A 19,550-nucleotide genomic window follows, 5' to 3' on the forward strand; every position below is an offset into this window, starting at 1 on the left:
TTCGGGAGACAGACACTATCTCTACTTTCAAGATTAGGCTTAAAACTTTCCTTTTGCTAAAGCATATAGTTAGGGCTGGACCAGGTGACCCTGAATCCTCCCTTAGTTATGCTGCAATAGACGAGGCTGCCGGGGATTCCCATGATGCATTGAGTTTTTCCTTCCAGTCACCTTTCTCACTCACTATGTGTTAATAGACCTCTCTGCATCGAATCATATCTGTTATTAATCTCTGTCTCTTCCACAGCATGTCTTTATCCTGTTTTTTTCTTTCACCCCAACCGGTCGCAGCAGATGGCCCTGCCCTCCCTGAGCCTGGTTCTGCCGGAGGTTTCTTCCTGTTAAAGGGAGTTTTTCCTTCCCACTGTCGCCAAAGTGCTTGCTCATAGGGGTCATATGATTGTTGGGTTTTTCTCTGTATTTATTATTGTGCTATCTACTGTACAATATAAAGCGCCTTGAGGCGACTTTTGTTGTGATTTGGCGCTATATAAATAAAATTGAATTGAATTGAATTGAACTCCTAGACCTTGTGGAAAGCCTCGCAGAAGAGTTGAAGCTGTTAAAGCTTTATGTGCAGATATAATGTTAATCTCTATGGATTAAGAATGGGATGTCACTCAAGTATGCATGTGAAGGCAGACCAGTGATTTTCAATAATAACCACATAATATGCCTTAATATGATTGGTGTGATACTTGCACAGCTGGGTGTTATGACTGGCTCTTTGTGTGAGTTTGACATTACGGACCTTTTTTAGACTTCCACTTTTGTGTGTTTGTGAAAGTGTGTCGTCTCATTCTAATTTCTCTGACATCAGCTATGTAATCTTCATCTGGTCCAACAAGATGATGGACTCTTTGTAAATGTTTGAATGTCACTTAAAGTTCCAGCTTCTGAACTACTTGAAGAGAAACCCAAACTGTTTCTCCAGTGTTCAGTCTTTGCATTTTTCTGGAAAGGAACATCTTCTCACTTAGTGTAACATTTACAGACAAGGCGCTCAAACCTTACTGAAACTTATTTGGTGTAGTATTAAAGATTTAGAGTTTCTGACCAGTGGGTTTTCTAGTTGCTACAGAAGTTAATACTGCCAACATCAGCAGGTCCGATCTCTGTGGCTTGGAGAGTGAATTTGTTATATCCTCCATTCTTTGAACCATTCTTTTTCTGAGACTCAGTAATAGACAAGACAAGTATGGAGAATGGCAAGTATGCCTCCTGGGTGCTTCCTAGGTGAGGTGTTGCAAGCGTAGCTCGGTAGGTAGATAGATCATTTTTTCCACAGAGGAAATTACTGTGTTACAGCAGCATGATAAAGGGTAAAAATAGTACAGCCTAAAATACACAACAATAAACAACACAGTAAAATGTGTGGCACAGGTGCCCAGTAAGGGCTTATACTATGAGAAAGTGCAGGAATTTATAAATTTACAACTGTGATAAAAAACTAAGAAAGTAAAATTGAATTTGGTTAAAACAGTAAAAGTAAGACTGTGATTGTGTAAGAAAGAAGGGTAAATTGCATTAATGAATAATGTGTACACAATAAATGTAAGAAAAACAGCTGCATGAAGTTATAATATAAGAATATGTTTAGGATCTTCTGCCTGACAGGTGTGTTCACCTGTCACAGAATAAAGAGTTATTATACAGCTTTACAGACAATGGTAGGAATGATTTCCTGAGGGATTCTCTACGGCAGCACGGTTGAATCAGTCTGAGGGAGAAGCCGCTGTGCTGCTTTAGAAGTGTGGTGTGGAGCAGGTTTGAATGGTTGTCCATGATGGAGAGCAGTTTGTTCAGTGACTAGAAGCAATCAAACCTTCCAAAAAGTTTAACTTTTGTGAGTGCCTTTCTAAATCATGGCCAACCAACTGAACTGACCACAGGTGGACTCCAGTCACTTTGCAGACATCTGACAGATGATCAGATGGCTACAACCGATCACCAGTGGTTTATTATGTCACATATTATATGTAGAATTTTGACATGAAATATTATTTTAATCCACTTTGGAGGTTTTAACATGAAAAATTGTGGAACAAGTGAATACTTTCCAGATGCATTGCAGTAAAGTTCAGCAAGGTAACATTAACGCATACATCCAAGCATAGATGCAAGGATGGACTCATTAACACATTAATAGTGAGAACTTTTAATTAGGGATAATAGTAACCTTTTACCTTAAACTTTTAGGAACCAACGTTGGATTATAAAATACACAGTGAATTCATTTCTTAGTATTTTCTGTGAAAGATAAACTCATTTCATTTAGATTCTGTTACGGTCCTGAGTCTGTGGACTCAGTGTTTTTCTGTTTGTATTAGTTTTCCTTGATTTCATGATGTGTTTTGATTTCTGTCGCTAGTATTCCTAGCTCCCTAGTTCCTTGGCATTTCTTGTGTTCTAGTTCTTAGGTTGTGGTTCAGTGTTACTTCTGTTCAGTTTCCTGTTTTACTTTGAAAGTCTGTGTACTATGTCAGTGTGTTGAGTTTTGCCTCCCCTTGTCTTGTCATGTCTGATGAGTCCCAGCTGTGCTCTCCTCCTGTTTCACATTCCCTAATTACCTCAGTATGTATTTAAGCCCTGTGTTTTTCCCTGCCAGTTGTTGCGTCCTCCACGTTTGTTGTGTGTGTATTCATTGTCGTCTACCTTCAGGTTAAAGTCATATGCATCTGCAGTCTAGTTGGGTTAAGTTGTTGTTTATGTATTGCCAAGCGTGTCACACGAGCAATAAAGCTGCCGTTTAAGTTAATGTTTTGTCTCCGAGTCCTGCACGTGGGTCCAGCCACTGACAGCCACACAACTCATCGTGACAGATTCCTGTTTTTCTTGAGCATATTATTGTTTTGTTGCATTGTCTTAATTCCTAATGAAAGTGTCCCTTATTGTAAGTTAGGTCATGTTGTTCTCTAAGAATATCTTTACCTGAATGTCCAACGGGCTGTTACATAGGTGGTCTGGATAGGCCTTATGCAGATCAGACAATTTCTCCCAGTCTCCAGATCCCCTTTCATCATCCCTGTCAAACCAATTTGACCACTCTGCCTCTGTAGACACAAAGAAACACAAACACACACTTCTATATTGGTGGGAAGATGATGTGGTGATGATATCACCAATCAATTACTGCTCAGACAGAATACCTGGTGCCCAAATGAAATACTGGAGAGCTGTGCTGACATAACGATATACTGATTGATTGATAATACTTTACTGATCCTGAAAGAAATTGGGTTAAGGCTGCCGGCAACCAGCGCCATCTTACCCTTCTGAGCGTACATGCATTACACAAACATCACATGGGAAGACAGGTCGGAGAGGTAGAACAATGGAAATACACAATATGAGGAAAGACGAGGAGAAAAAAGAACTCCACCCAGACTGATATTTGTATCAGATCAGATCATATGATTAAGAACAGAAAAGCTAAAACACAAGTTTTGGTGCATGGTGTAGCTCAGGTGTTAGAACAGGTCACCTACTAATCAGAAGGTTGGTGGTTCGATCCCTGGCTGCTCCGTTCTACATACCAAATATCCTTGGGCACGATACTAACCCCATGTTGCTCTCCAGTGCATTCATTGGTGTGTGAATGTTAAAAATATTTGCTGCTTTAAGTCAAAACAAAGCGGCGTGGGGATCCCCAGGATTTCTCTGGCAACAGCTGAAGAACCACCATATTCTGCAGGTGCTGCCGTGCAGTGTGCTCACTAGTGTCCTTCTTAACTCCTATGTTCCTCCCTCTTCTTAAAGTTACGATTGTTTCTCTGTTGCTTAGCGCTACCCACACAGATTTAATGTAGCTTTTTCCTGAGCAAGACCTCGGGATAATGTCACATACCTCTGTTTCACAAATGCCTTTGTCTGCACCATCTGACTGGAGAGACATTAGATAGCACAAATATTGTTTTCCCACTGAAAAGATGTAGCACTGATGAGGCATTAACATAGCTTATTGACACAGCAAATATAGTCTACACCAGCAACACTTTGCTGCACTGTGTTTGATGGAACACAATTTACTGACTACATTCCTCTGTAACACCGATGTTGCAGCGACAGAGGTTTGAGTCGGGGTACTGAGTCTATACTCCAAGCAGGTGGGGATTTTTTGGTAAACATCAATAAACCTCCATTAGAAGCCGATTATCAATATTTCTACCAGCATCTTCTTCAGAACACAGCCTGTTCCATGCAGGAAGGTGCAGTTTGAGTACTGGCTTGAGCGGGCATAGCTTACGATAAAAGAAAGTGAATGCACTGATAAAAAGAAGAAATGGCAACTAATAGACAGCTAAAACTAGAAATGCGGAGTTAGCCACCAATCTTATTGCTAATGCTGCTGTTTATTTGTATATTTGTCCCTACAAAATGCTTTTGACAGCAGAAAATGTTACTGCCTGTTGATGAGGTGAACAGCTAATTAGCAAAGCGACCAGACTGTAAGCTGATAGTAGCTACAGTGGCTTGCAAAAGTATTCGGCCCCCTTGAAGTTTTCCACATTTTGTCACATTACAGCCACAAACATGAATCAATGTTATTGGAATTCCAGGTGAAAGACCAATACAAAGTGGTGTACACGTGAGAAGTGGAACGAAAATCATACATGATTCCAAACATTTTTTACAAATAAATAACTGCAAAGTGGGGTGTGCGTAATTATTCAGCCCCCTGAGTCAATACTTTGTAGAACCACCTTTTGCTGCAATTACAGCTGCCAGTCTTTTAGGGTATGTCTCTACCAGCTTTGCACATCTACAGACTGAAATCCTTGCCCATTCTTCTTTGCAAAACAGCTCCAGCTCAGTCAGATTAGATGGACAGCGTTTGTGAACAGCAGTTTTCAGATCTTGCCACAGATTCTCGATTGGATTTAGATCTAGACTTTGACTGGGCCATTATAACACATGGGTATGTTTTGTTTTAAACCATTCCATTGTTGCCCTGGCTTTCTGTTTAGGGTCGTTGTCCTGCTGGAAGGTGAACCTCCGCCCCAGTCTCAAGTCTTTTGCAGACTCCAAGAGGTTTTCTTCCAAGTTTTGCCCTGTATTTGGCTCCATCCATCTTCCCATCAACTCTGACCAGCTTCCCTGTCCCTGCTGAAGAGAAGCACCCCCAGAGCATGATGCTGCCACCACCATATTTGACAGTGGGGATGGTGTGTTCAGAGTGATGTGCAGTGTTAGTTTTCCGCCACACATAGCGTTTTGGATTTTGGCCAAAAAGTTCCATTTTGGTCTCATCTGACCAGAGCACCTTCTTCCACATGTTTGCTGTGTCCCCCACATGGCTTGTGGCAAACTGCAAACGGGACTTCTTATGGTTTTCTGTTAACAATGGCTTTCTTCTTGCCACTCTTCCATAAAGGCCAACTTTGTGCAGTGCACGACTAATAGTTGTCCTATGGACAGATTCCCCACCTGAGCTGTAGATCTCTGCAGCTCGTCCAGAGTCACCATGGGCCTCTTGGCTGCATTTCTGATCAGCGCTCTCCTTGTTCGGCCTGTGAGTTTAGGTGGACGGCCTTGTCTTGGTAGGTTTACAGTTGTGCCATACTCCTTCCATTTCTGAATGGTCGCTTGAACAGTGCTCCGTGGGATGTTCAAGGCTTGGGAAATCTTTTTGTAGCCTAAGCCTGCTTTAAATTTCTCAATAACTTTATCCCTGACCTGTCTGCTGTGTTCTTTGGATTTCATGGTGTTGTTGCTCCCAATATTCTCTTAGACAACCTCTGAGGCCATCACAGGGCAGTTGTGGAGCTGTTTTGCAAAGAAGAATGGGCAAGGATTTCAGTCTGTAGATGTGCAAAGCTGGTAGAGACATACCCTAAAAGACTGGCAGCTGTAATTGCAGCAAAAGGTGGTTCTACAAAGTATTGACTCAGGGGGCTGAATAATTACGCACACCCCACTTTTCAGTTATTTATTTGTAAAAAATGTTTGGAATCATGTATGATTTTCGTTCCACTTCTCACGTGTGCACCACTTTGTATTGGTCTTTCACCTGGAATTCCAATAACATTGATTCATGTTTGTGGCTGTAATGTGACAAAATGTGGAAAACTTCAAGGGGGCCGAATACTTTTGCAAGCCACTCTATATAACAATAACAAACTTGTTGCCATTGAATGTGTGTCTAACTACCCGTTAGCTAACATTCTCTCTTTTTTCTCAAGCATTCAAGGTTTATTTAGGTTTGGAGTTTAATTCTCTCACTTTTGAAGGTTTAACCACTGTACATTTTTTGTCAGTTTAATTTAATGGAATACATTTCTGTTCTTCAAAACTCAACTGTTTGGTCTGAACTTTGAGACGGTTCTTGGCAAAATGGTGTCTCATCTGGGATATGAACTCATGCCCCCCAGACCACTTCATTATTCAAAAAAACTGATAAAATGGACTACTTTAGGGAGTTTAATGCTTAGTTGGTAATAATGGGAACTGTTTGGGCTACCCTTGTGGGTGACTGTAACAAAAGTTTGTGGTCACTAGTGCAAGTTTTGGGAGATATATATGTATATGGTATAACTGGCAAGGTAAAGAGCACTGGAAACAGGAATGCCCTGCTCTTTAAAGGAAAAAGTTATGTTCATATTAGTGCACCAGTAAAACCTGTTGCTTTGGCTGCCCCTATAGCTTCAGCTTCACTTGTGCTTTTGAGCGTCCTCCTGTTTCTTTGGGTACCATTGTGGTTAAATCCAGAAGCAACGGTGACTTCTGCTGCATTTATTTTGGATGGCAGTGTGTCCCTGATAAAAACTAAGTGGTGTTTAACATCTTGAGAGACACTGGGGCGCTGCATACTTTTGTCTGTGTATCTGTTCTCCCATTCTTTTCAGAAAGAAACATTTCGAAAATAGGAACCTCCATGATACACATTGATCTGTTGTGGCTATGTGTCAGCAGAGTTACCTTGGACCCACTGGCTGCTGACAGTGACGGTGAAATGCTCCCCAAAACTTGACTGAAAAACTCGAGCGCTCCGGGCCTCTGAAGATTCCTTAGTCCCTGTTACAACAAATGCTGTTAGTGCTGTAACATAAAACTTGCTGGGTTTTCTGGATGAAAAATGCTTTGATCACGTCATATCCCATTAAAATCATGCTAGTGGCAGGGTTAGGTTTTTTTTAAAAAAGATTCCTACCTTGATAGACAGCAGTGTCCTCCACAACAGAAGCCACATCACCTTTTGCCACTATAAAGGTCCAGGGATGCCTGTAGATAACAAAAACAAAAGCATATGAAGAAAGAAGCTAGAAAATGGTAGTAAATCAGACAGATAAAAGCAGTAGAACAAGGTCAGAGAATAGAATGAAAAAATGTACACGAGGCATAGAAGACAGAACAGAAGAGAGAGATGAAATGAATAAGAAATGAAGCTGAGCCAGAAGCAAAACAAGAAAAGGACATCAAGAGCAGAATAACAAGTGAAAAGTGATCGGAAAAGTGATCTCACACACACACACTCTCTCACACATACACACATGGGAAAAGGATTGACATATTTCTAAGTGTCAAAAATAAAAAGTGACTGGCAAGAGTGAGAGGTTCCCAGAATACATCCTTCACAATACCATATCCTGCCAGGGGCAAACAAAGGGCAGCTCTGTGTTATTGTGCATGATGGTTTTTTTGTTTCTTTGGACTAAAGACGTGTCTTTGTCCTGTGGAATTGGCTTCTCTTCTGAGTATTGGTGCATGTCAATTAAGGCATTACTGTCAGTTGTGCAATGTAGCTGGGTTGCAAGGACTTGCGAGTCAAACTCTGTTTATAGCCCACCTGCTGCAGGAGGTGATGCAGCCTCACCTGCAGGAGGGCGTGAGGTAGTCACAGGAGCCACTGCTGAGGCATAGCTGGAGGCTCAGCTGGAGGCACACTTGAGCTTGGTTAGGTAAGAGCTGATACTGAAGGGACCATAAACTGTCTGGACTAAAAACTGCCAATAATGATTTTTCTTTTCACAGGTTCAGCATGTGCCATGTTGCAGAACTCAAAGTTTTCAAATCTTGTTTCAAGATTCAACAAGACCAACATTGCTGAAATAACGCTGCCATTGTGCTGATAGCTCACCTCAACTTGCTGCATTTGCATTCACAAGATGAGGTTCTCTCAGAAGTAGTGACAGCAAGGGAATGACTTCTGAAACTAAAACATGTTGATCTCTCTCTTGTAACTACAGGTCATTAATAAAGAACGCAATCATGGTCCTGTCTGCTTCCTTTAAGCACAGTGAGCTCTTTCTGAGAAGAATTAAATTGAAATTTATTTATATAGCACCAAATCACAACAACAGTCGCCCTAAGAAGTTTTATACTGTAAGGTAAAGACCCCACAATAATACATACAGAGAAAACCCCAACAGTCAGATGACCCCCTATGAGCAAGTGCTTTGGCGACAGTGAGAACGAAAAACTCATTTTAACAGGAAGAAACTTCCAGCAAAACCAGGCTCAGGGAGGGGCGGACATCTGCCGTGACTGGTTGGGGGTGAGGGGATGGAAACAAGACAAAAGACAGGCTGTAGAAGAGAACCAGAAGATAATTATAATTCATAATTAAATGTAGAGTGGTGTATAAACACTCGGTGAGTGAAAAAAGGGTAATAGCTGGTTTAATAGAAGGGGGCCTGAAAGCTGAAGGCTCTGCCTCCTTTTCTATTTTAAAATACTCTAGGAACAACAAGTAAGCCTGCAGTACGACAATGAAGTGCTCTAATAGGGTGATATGGTACTATAAGGTCATTAATATAAGATGGCGCCTTATTATTTAAAACCTTGAATGTGAGGAGCAGGATTTTGAATTCGTTTCTGGATTTAACAGGGAGCCAATGAAGGGAAGCCAAAACAGGAGAAATCTGCTCTCTCTTTCTAGTCCCTGTCAGTACTCTTGCTGCAGCATTTTGGATTAACTGAAGGCTTTTCAGGGAGTTTTTAGGACTTCCTGATAATAATGAATCACAGTAGTCCAGCCTAGAATAAATCCATGAGATATGATGTTGAGACAGGATGTTTCTAATTTTAGAGATTTTAGAATTTGTTCAATATGCACATTGAAGGACATATCCTGGTCAAAAATGACTCCAAGATCCCTCATGGTGTTAGTGCAGGCCAAGGTTTTTCTATCCAAAGTAAGTATATGGTTAGATACCAAGATTTTCATAGTCGCGTACAATAACAATAACCAGTTTTATCTGAATTTAGAAGCAGAAAATTAGAGGTTATCCAGGGCTTTATGTCTTTAGGACATTCCTGCAGTTTAACTAATTGGTGTGTTTTAATGACTTCATGGATTGATAAAGGTGGGTATCATCTGAGTAGCAGTGAAAATATATGCTACGCCTTCCAATGATACCGCCTAAGGGAAGCATGTATAATGTAAACAGAATTGGTCCTAGCACTGAACCCTGTGGAACTCTATAATTAACCTCAGTGTGTGAAGAGGACTCTCCATTTACATGAACAAATTGGAGTGTATTAGATAGATATGATATAAACCACTGCAGTGCAGTATAGGTAATACCTACAGCGTGCTCTAATCACTGTAATAAAATGTTATGGTCAGGAGTATTGAACGCTGCACAAAGGTGTACCTGGAGAAGCACAGAGAGTCCACCATCAGAGGTTATGACCTCTGATGGTGGACTCTCTAATCATTTGTAACCTTCACTAAAGCTGTTTCTGTGCTGTGATGAGCTCTGAAACCTGACTGAAACTCTTCAAATAAGCCATTCCTCTGCAGATGATCTGTTAGCTGTTTGACAACTACTCTTTCAAGGATGTTTGATATGAAAGGAAGGTTGGAGATTGGCCTATAATTAGCTAAGACTGCTGGGTCTAGAGATGGTTTTTTGAGTAAAGTTTTAACTACAGCCAGCTTGAAGGCCTGTGGTACATAGCCGATTATTAGAGATAGGTTGATCATATTTAAGATTAAAGCACTAATTAATGGCAGGACTTTTTTGAGCAGTCTTGTAGGAATGGGGTCTGAAAGACACATTGATGGTTTGGAGGAATTAATTACTGAAGTTAAGTCAGAAAGATCAATTGGAAAAAAGACCAAGTAAATATCAATAATATTGAAAGCAGCTGTACGTAATGCTCCATCTGTTAGATAGTTATGAGCAATTTTTTCTCTAATAGTTAAAATTGTATTTGGGAAGAAAATCATGAAGTCATTATTAGTGAACGTTAAAGGAATGGTTGGGTAAACAGAGCTCCGACAGTTGAAGAGAACTCTAGGGTTGTCTTTATTTTCTTCAGTCATTGATGAATAAGAAGGTGACACTTTTTTAGATGGTTTATAGAGACTCTTGAGGTCCTATAAGTTGGGAGGTGGGGCAGGACCCAAAGTTTCCCAGTAGAAGATTGTCCAAAGCATCACACTGTCTTCGCTGGTTTGCCTTCTTCCTATAGTGCATCCTGATGCTGGGTGTTCCCTAGGTAAGTGATACTCATGCACCCGGTCCAGTTCTGATGCTCGCTTGCAAATTGTTAGTGTTTTCAGTGGTGGACAGAGGTGAGCATGGGCACTTTGTCTGGTCTGCAGCTATGTAATGCCATATCCAACAAACTGTGCATTCTGACACCTTTCACCAAGAACCAGCATGAAATTTTTCAGCAATTTGAGCTGTAACAGCTCGTAAACACTGTTTATTTATTTAACCATTTGAAATCATGTACTTTTTCTCCCAGGATCCTTCTATTTGACTTGAACAGAATGATTTATACAATAAAAACAGTTATCATATGGCGATGAACTACTGTGGGCAATCCCAAAAAACAAAAACACAATGACTCCCTACCTCACCCCATACAAGCTGAGGCCAATTGATGTTTATTTTTGTATTTCTTCAGTTTCCAAATAATCAAACGAGCAGTTGCTCGTTGCACTGGTCTTTTAGCCCATTCCAGTTTTGTGCAGACCTACAATCTCACCCCTGACATCCTTTGACAGCTCTTTGGTCTTGCCCATAGTGATGTAGAGGTTGGAATAGAAGAAACTGATTTTGTGGATGGTGGTACTTTATACACTTAATAAGTTGAGATCAGGAGTATCTGTAATTGATTAACAGTAATCTGTGATATGCAGCCAACCTGTGGGAGCCTGAGGTTTGGCTGGGTTGTAGGGGATCAAATATTTATTTTACTCAATGACATCCAAATCAATTTATAACTTTTGTATTTTTCTGGATTTCTTGCTGATATTCTGTCTCAATGAAACTACAATAGAAAATTCCTGTTTAATTCTGTGGAAGTGAGCAAACTTACAAATTCTGGAGGGCATTTGGGTAATTATTGTTCGTTTGTTAGTATGTCTAAGGAGCTTTGACTGAGAACCTTCACAGACATTTGTTAGTATGGTTGTACCATTTGTTCGGTGCACTTTTTATACATATAAAATGAGTATATTTTTCCATCCATTCGCTTCCGCTTATCCTTTTCAGGGTCGCGGGGGGCGCTGGAGCCTATCCCAGCTGTCATAGGGCGAGAGGCGGGGTACACCCTGGACAGGTCGCCAGTCTGTCGCAGGGCCAACACACAGGGACAGACAACCATTCACACTCACACATTCACACCTAGTGACAATTTCGATTATCCAATTAACCTATCCCCACAAGCTGTGGAGTATATTTTTAAAAAGTCAAATTACTTCGGACAAATTAAAAGTGGACATTTTTTAAGAAAACAATTGGGTTGGTATTTACACCTTTTTTTTTTTTTTTTCTTTTTTAACCTGTCCCGTTTGGTTCTTTTGCCATCAGAATTATTGTCTAAAGGCGAAGAAAGATGCCCAACGGATTTACTTTACCAAATGGACCATCCCAGCCTTGCCGTAATGGTCCATCTGATTCACCTTTATTGTTTATTTTATTTTCACTTGCTGAATACGGGACAGACTTGACTGGTGAAAAGAAAGGGAGAAAGAAAGAGGGAAAAAAAAAAAACCTGAGAAGAGGGACGGGGAAAAGGGCAAAAAACAAAACCAACAGAATAAGCAGACAAAAAAAACAAAATACATATCGATCACCTGGATCGCCTGTTGAGAAAGAAAAAGAAAGCAAGCAGAAGAAGACAAGAGTAATAAACAAGATCACAATGATATATGGGAATATGACAGTAAATACTAAATATTAAACATTATGGTGCAGCACGTGAGATCGACAGCGCACAGTGTGCTTTGAGGTAGGAGCTCAAAAGGGTGTAGTTTGTGTGTGTGATCACCCGTGTGTACACCTGTGAGCATGAACGCGCTTGTTTTTTAAAGGTTCCTTCATGTAATGATCTGCTAGAGGGTGGGGGCCACTGCCCCGTCCTCCAGGGCATGAAGCAGGTATGGAGGAGATCAAAACTCCAGACATCCAGAGGCCCCAGAACACAAGAGACCAAGGAAGACCAACAGAGGGGCAGCCGCGCCACTATCCCAGAAAGAGCTGAGGAGAGTCCCAGATGAGGGGTCACTCAGCAGCGCGGAGCAGAAGCCGGGGGTTGCAGTGACGTGCCCGTGAGCTCCGCCGGCAGCCAGCTGCGCCTGAGTGACCGAGCCCCGGGCCGAGAGGCCGAGGCACCCCATCCCGAAGTGGCCCGAGCGAGCCCCAGGCTCCAGGCCCCGATAAGCAGCCGCCAAGGAGTGAGCCGGTGGGTACCTGGGCGCCCACCCCCGGACACAAAGAACCACCAATGCACCGATGTCTGAGGGCGTCTGCCACCGGCAGGGGAAGTGGTGGGGGAGATGGGCCTCAAACCTTGGAGGACCTGAGATGTCCCCAGAGAGGTGGGGTCTGATACCCAACCTGACATATAGACACAGACATACAGGCACACACAGATACAAACATCTATTCCCACCCTCATGCTCTCATATGCAATTACTCCACACTCAACCAACGTGGAGACAGACATAGAGAGCGTACTCTAAGAACCGGGTCTAGTTGCCTTGCCCCTGGAGGGGGAACCTGCGCCCAGACCCAGGTGGTGTTACCCTTTTCCCTGCGGTGGGGAGAAGCAGACCGCCCCGACTCCGCAGCAGCAGGGAGGCCCCACATTCCAGACCCCAGTCGGACGGCCAACTCCTCCTCCTAGCCCCCCGCTCCAGCAGGTCGCAGAGAACGGGGTGTGGGAAGACCCAAACCTCCCTCCACCCGCTCATATGTAGTGTTGATGTATGTGTGTTCTAAGGTGCATTTAAAACCCAGGAGGGCATGGAGCTACCTGCCAGAGCAGCAGGTAAGCGTATAGCCCCTCCTGCTAGCCCTCAATGTCTACGTGTATTTAAAATTGAGAGGTGGGCAGCGACGCCAGGGGTGAGGTCGTACACCCTGATGGTGATTGGAATCCATGTAGCATACCCACCCCCAAGATCCTATATGTATGTGTAATGAAAGTGTGAGTAATGTGAATGTCTAAGGTGTGGGATAAAATTGAGGCAGAGGCAGCCAGAAGGGGACAGAGGGGGATGTCTCCTCTGCACCCTGGTGACACACACCCTACCCCAAGGCCCTGCATGTGTGGGTGATTGTGGTGGAGCGGGAGGAGGAGGCAGCTGGAGATGGGGAGGGAAGGAAGGGAGGGGCAGTGACCCCTCCTGGGGTCAGCTCCCCGCTGACCCCAGTAGGCACCCCATACTCTGCAACCCGCCAGGAAAGGGGACCCAGGCCCATCCAGACCGGGGCCCAGTGGAGCAGCGCCTCCCGGCCCCACAGAGCCCGGGACAGCTCACCCGACCCCACCACAGAGAAAACTGCACCCACCCCATCATCCACTCATCTTCCAGACTACACAAGACAATAGACGCCCAGGCTGAGCTCTTCCTCCACCTCTCCTGTATCTCCCCTCCTGCAGAGAGAGTTCCTGAAGAGAGGAAGGCTCCTGCAGGATGTGACAACCTCCCCACCAGTTGAAGAGCCCCCCAGGTGGTTCGATGCACAGGCGGCACCCTGCGCCAGGCCTGGGCCCCCATACACCCACCCGCCCACAACCCCGGCAACAAGCCCCTGAGGCTTGGCCAGGGCCCCAGCCCAGAGACGGAGTGCCCCCAGAACCTCACGCCCATCCCGGACCCACCCAGGGGCAGCCAGGCTACCAGGTCAGTAACCCCGTCCGTCAGCACAGACCTCCCTAGCCTTGCTGCATGCAGCCACGAGGAAACCGTCACCTAAGAGCCAACAGAGCCCCTAATTGGCCATGACCGCTACCCCGGGTTGAGCCCCCCAAGGAAGATGCTCCCGGAGAACCCCCCGATGCCCTAAGCCTGTCCCTACCCCCACACCTATCACAACAGTGAAGGTGGGACCAAACTATGACCCCCCCACCCCCACTAGGTGATGGAGCTGATCAAAGGAGCCCAGAGCAATTGATCTGATGTGGTGGCAGAGGCTGTATCAAGACTAATGTAATCTAATAGATAATTTCTATATTGGTTAGAATTAAGATTATTTTTATTTTTCCAGTTCATGAGGACTGTTTTCTTGGCTATGCATAGGGCAGTGAAAACCATATGGGCTATATTCTTTTCCGGAGTGACATTATCTAAGCTGCCCAACAAACATACTAAAGGAGAAGTTGGAATGTTACATTTCAGACACTTTGATAAGTCTTCACATATCTCACGCCAAAACTTCTGAACTGGTGGACAGAACCAAAGTGCGTGGATATAATTGTCCGGTGAATTGGTTTGGCAGTGTGAGCAGTTGTTGGTAGACGTAAAGCCCATCTTGAACATCCGATGACCTGTATAGTGCACTCTATGTAGTATTTTGTATTGAATTAATTGAAGACTGGGATTTCTAATTAGATGAAAAGTTTTTAAGCAAATCTGAGACCAGAAGTTTTGGTCTAAGTTAACTGATAAATCCGCTTCCCATTTTGCAATAGGAAGTGATATTGATTCATCTGTTTTAGAAAGCATTCTGTATATTTTGGATAGTAATTTGGGGTTTTAAGAGTAAGAAATTGAACCACACTTGGTGGTGTTTGTAGTTCAACTTGACCCGGTTTAAATCTCTTTTTACTATGGATTTAATTTGTTGATATTCTAAAATCTTTTCTTGTTGATCCCATATTGTGTAACTAGTCTGTCAAATGAAATAAATTCTGTTCCTTCTAGTATATGTTCTAAATATTTGATCCCTTTACTACTCCAATCTGAAAAGTTTATCATATTATTGTTTTGTAATATGTCAGGGTTGTTCCAGATAGGTGTACGTTTGCATGGGATTAATGAAGACTCAGTCAGCTTCAGAAACTCCCCACCATGCTGTCAGAGAGAAGCTGATGTTGATGCTTTTGAAGCATTCATGTCATTGGATGTTTGAGCTGATAAATGGTAGATCTGAAATCTCTAGATTATTGCAAAGTGCTTGTTCTACATCTAGCCAAGGTTCATCTAAGAGGGTATGTTTTTGCCATCCTGAGATAAACTGAAGCCTGTTGGCTAAGAAGTAGTGCTGAAAGTTAGGTAGTTCTAATCCTCCTTTATCCTTGGTCTTTTGTAGTGTTTTTAAGCTTATACGTGGGGCTTATTTTTCCAAAGGAATTTGGACATATATGAATCTAGAGATCTGAACCAATCTTGCGGCGGTTTAGTTGGGATCATTGAGAATAAATAATTTATTTTTGGTAATACCATCATTTTTATAGCGGCAACCCTTCCCATGAGTGATATGGGTAGATATTTCCACCTAGCCAGATCACCTTCTACTTTCTTTAAAAGTGGGATATGGTTTAATTTAGTTAGATCTGCAAGCTTGGGAGAAACATTAATACCTAAATATTTTATATTTCCCGATTGCAGTGGAGTAGAAGAGGAATTATGGAAGGAGCAATTAATCGGAAGGACTGTAGATTTTGACCAGTTAATTGAGTAATCTGATATTCTTGCAAAAGAGTTTATCAGTTCAATCACCCCAGAGATATTGGTTTGTGAATTTTGGAGAAAGAGTAACACATCATCCGCATAAAGGCTGATTTTATGTTCCACGTTCTTGCATTTTATGCCCTTAATTACTGAATTCTGTCTAATTGCTGCTGCTAGTGGTTCGATAAAAATTGCAAACAGTGAAGGGGAGAGTGGGCATCCCTGCCTGGTGCCCCTCAGGAGACAGAAGCTGGAGGATGTCTGGTCATTTGTTCTGATACAAGCTGTTGGGGAATTATATAATATTTTTAACCAGTTGATGAAAGAAGATCCAAAACCAAATTTATGTAAAGTTGCAAATAGAAATTTACCTTAAAGCCCATCTGTCCATGCTGATTTACTTAAATTGATTTTTATGGAGCAAATAAGCATTCACAAAGTGTGTTGCTGTATTTCTGCATGCTGCCACAAGTACTGCTGTGACAGCTGCAGTAAAGATATGCAAATTACATAACTGAAAATGTATTGCAGAGTCTCATAAATTCCAGCTTATTTAAATGTCTCTGGGTGCACCACAAATTACACAGCCTCTCTCTCCTGATGACACCAGTGTCTGCCTGTTTGGCAATAGTGTAAGGAGAGCCGGCGACAAGAGTTGTTAGGCAGGAATCCCTCTGTCGCCTCAACACTGCTCCAATCCATTTAGCCCGTCCTCCACAGCATCCACAACTGTGGAAGAAAGTGCAAATTGGCAAAGGAATGTTAACTTGTGCCTCTGTCCTCAAGTCATTTATAAAACCCTCTCAGTGTTTCCCGGCTCTCATTCATTTTCATAACGCTGCACGGCTCAGAGACTAACCACAGGGCCTGCACTGCCAACATTAACCAACATCTCCTCTCAGCCCACAACAAGGGAGCTGACATTACAACTAACAAACACGGTGCAAAGCACAATCACACAAGCCTGTATTTTACTATGCAAAGTCACCTTTCCTTTCTTTTTCTCAAAAACAGAAGAGCACAGTAGTGTTGTTTGAAAAATGTCTCAGTTTACAAGTATGAACACTAATGTTAGAAAATCGGAGACCTCAACACTCATTTAGTCGTGATTCATGATTCAGTTTCCATTTCCCATGCATAATAGACACTGATTTTTTCCCCTAAACACAGTGAGGTGCAGCATAACTTAAGTTCACACAGTGCTCTTAGTTTCCACAGCATTCCATAATATGTAAGTGTGTGTCTTTTAATAAGCACACGTATGCACATTTAGTGTTTGTAGTAGGTATGTCAAGCCCACTTTACCTGAATGACAGACTGGACTGGAGGACCAACAGTGATGCTGTGTACAGGAAGGAGATGAGCAGACACGTCTTTCTAAGGACACTCAGATCCTTTAATGTGTCCAGCATCATGTTGGAGATCTTCTACCGAGCTGTGTTAGTAAGTGCTGTTTACTCTGCAGGAGCAGGATCAAAAAACTAATCCACAAGGCTGGAAGCATCAGTGGTCCGAATTTAGAGGCATTTTTCAGTGAGGGTCAGGGGTCACTGAACAAACTCCTTTCTATCATGGACAACACACCCACTCCACTCCACACTACTGAAGAAGCACAGGTCCTTCTCCCTCAGACTAATTCAACCATAAAGAACCGTTCTCTTTAAAGCTATATAATAACTCTTCATTCTTTCACAGGTGAACACACCTTTCAGGTCTGACGTTTATAGTCTACATATTACTTATTACTGCCATTTGCACTTCTCTCTTAAACACTGCCAGTCTTACTTTAACTGTTTTTAACCAACTTCATTTTTACTTTCTCCATTTTTTTTATGAATGTATAAATTCCTACAGTATCTCATAGTACATGGTCCTTACCAGGTGCTCGTGGTACTTTTATTCTAAATGTGTTGTTTCAGTTTTTTAAAATCAACAACCTTTCACCTTCCACCACCTGAGGCACAGCCACCGATCTTAGATAACTGCATAACATTTGAGTCAAAGCACATTTTGTCAAATAGCAAACTGAACTGAACTTGTCATGATGCTACTTATAAACCATAATGTAACTTAACAAATAATATTTTGCTATTGTCAGCAGGTAGACTTGAAACACAGCTAAAAATGGTCGCAGCCATTTAGTTTAATGTAAATCTAAATACACTACCAGTCAAACGTTTTAGAACACCCCAGTTTTTCCATTTTTTTTATTGCAATTCATGTCGTTCAAGTCCAATGAGCTTTAAAAAAAAAAGTTAAGGTTACCCCAAACTGAAAATAATATACATTTCAGAATTATACAAAAAGACCTTCTCCAGGGAACAAAACATGGGTTAACAATTTAAAGCTGTTCTGCAGCAATGGCGGTTCATCAAGCCTTGAAAGCTGGTGCTACTAATTCCTACAGGTGTTCCAACTTTTCTGGATTACTTACAACCCCCTCTGTCTGCATAAAAGCAGTGTTGGAATACACTGTGGTAACATACGCTCGTCAGCATCACTTGAAGCGTATTGTACTGCAGAAAGTAGTGTGTTGCTACAAAAATAGCGAGACAAAGGCGATTAACAATGGAACTGCTTGATAATAGATGATCATAACACTTAAAAATGTAGGTCTGTCCTACAGAGAAATTTCAAAGAAAGTCAAGCTGTCAGTGAGTACAGTTTCCTTCACCATCAAAAGGCACTCAGAAACAAACTGTGACAGGAAGAGGTCTGCAGACCCAAAGCCACAACTGAATCAGAGGACAGGTTTCAGAGAGTTAACAGCTTGTGTGATAGGCGGCTCACAGGACAACAGCTTCAAGCAGCTTAATAGTTGTAGTAAGCAAGTGGCAGTTTCAACTGTGAAGAGAAGACTTTGAGCTGCAGGTTTGACAGGACGAGTTGCAGCAAAAAAGCTTATATTTGCATGGAAATATTCTTACCCTGAGCTAAAATGAGTTTGCACACAAAATTAAATCCATTGAGCCCCATCAAACAAATCCTTTTAGTGTTCACACAGAGGAGCTACCAGTTGTGGTCATTTATGTTTAGTAACGAGAAGCTAATAGGCCTTGGTCTTGTCAAGTTATAAGACACCGTAGAACTCCAGCAACGCTTTAAGTGAATGTTTGTATATATTTGATCCTATATGTATACTTTTGAATGTGTAAAGTCATTAAAGACTTGTGTACTGTAGAATCAGTCCACCCTGCAATAATAACAATTCAAAGATATCATCAAAAGCCCCAAAATGACCACGAGCGATATCTTTTATTTCAGAAAGGCAAAATCACAGGTTCGGTTACAGAGGTTAATGAAAAATTGTGTTTCAATAGCCTACCGAAAGCCGAGACTCCTGATGTATTTGCTGCCAAGCTTGGATATACTCTTCTTAGCGGAGTCCTCCAAGTTGTTAGAGCCCTCGTCATTGACCATCATCGCCAGTATGAGCCCAGGCTTTATGCCATCGACATATTTTGCAAGGCGATAACTCTCATTTTTGCTGCGGTACGTGTCAAACCTGTGAGAATGATACAGAGATTAAAAGAGAGATAGATAAAAGAAGAAAAGCACCAAATTCTTATGTCTTGTGTTCAGGGGACTTTTGAAAGCTGTCCCCTGCAAACAGTCTGCCATCATGAAATGACATCAAAAAGAGATGGAAAAGTTATTTTGCACACTTCCCACCTTGCATTTTTTGCTTCAG

At 42.3% G+C, this 19,550-nt stretch overlaps 1 protein-coding gene across 4 annotated transcripts in view; it reads right to left on the bottom strand.

Moving 5' to 3' along the window:
* The window catches only part of LOC116323724 (cell migration inducing hyaluronidase 1), a 195,401-nt gene that overhangs the window by 91,685 nt on the left and 84,166 nt on the right, over positions 1-19,550 (bottom strand). For all 4 annotated transcript variants that reach the window (XM_039622636.1, XM_039622722.1, XM_039622579.1 and 1 more), the window contains exons 6-9: positions 19,185-19,364; positions 7,151-7,221; positions 6,919-7,014; positions 2,932-3,053 (exon numbers count right to left, since the gene is read on the bottom strand). In XM_039622636.1, the coding sequence (XP_039478570.1) occupies positions 2,932-3,053; positions 6,919-7,014; positions 7,151-7,221; positions 19,185-19,364 (469 nt within the window). The remainder of the gene's footprint in view (positions 1-2,931; positions 3,054-6,918; positions 7,015-7,150; positions 7,222-19,184; positions 19,365-19,550) is intronic.

The sequence above is a fragment of the Oreochromis aureus genome, linkage group 1 (genome assembly GCF_013358895.1).
Source record: "Oreochromis aureus strain Israel breed Guangdong linkage group 1, ZZ_aureus, whole genome shotgun sequence".
In the NCBI taxonomy this organism is placed as follows: domain Eukaryota; kingdom Metazoa; phylum Chordata; class Actinopteri; order Cichliformes; family Cichlidae; genus Oreochromis; species Oreochromis aureus.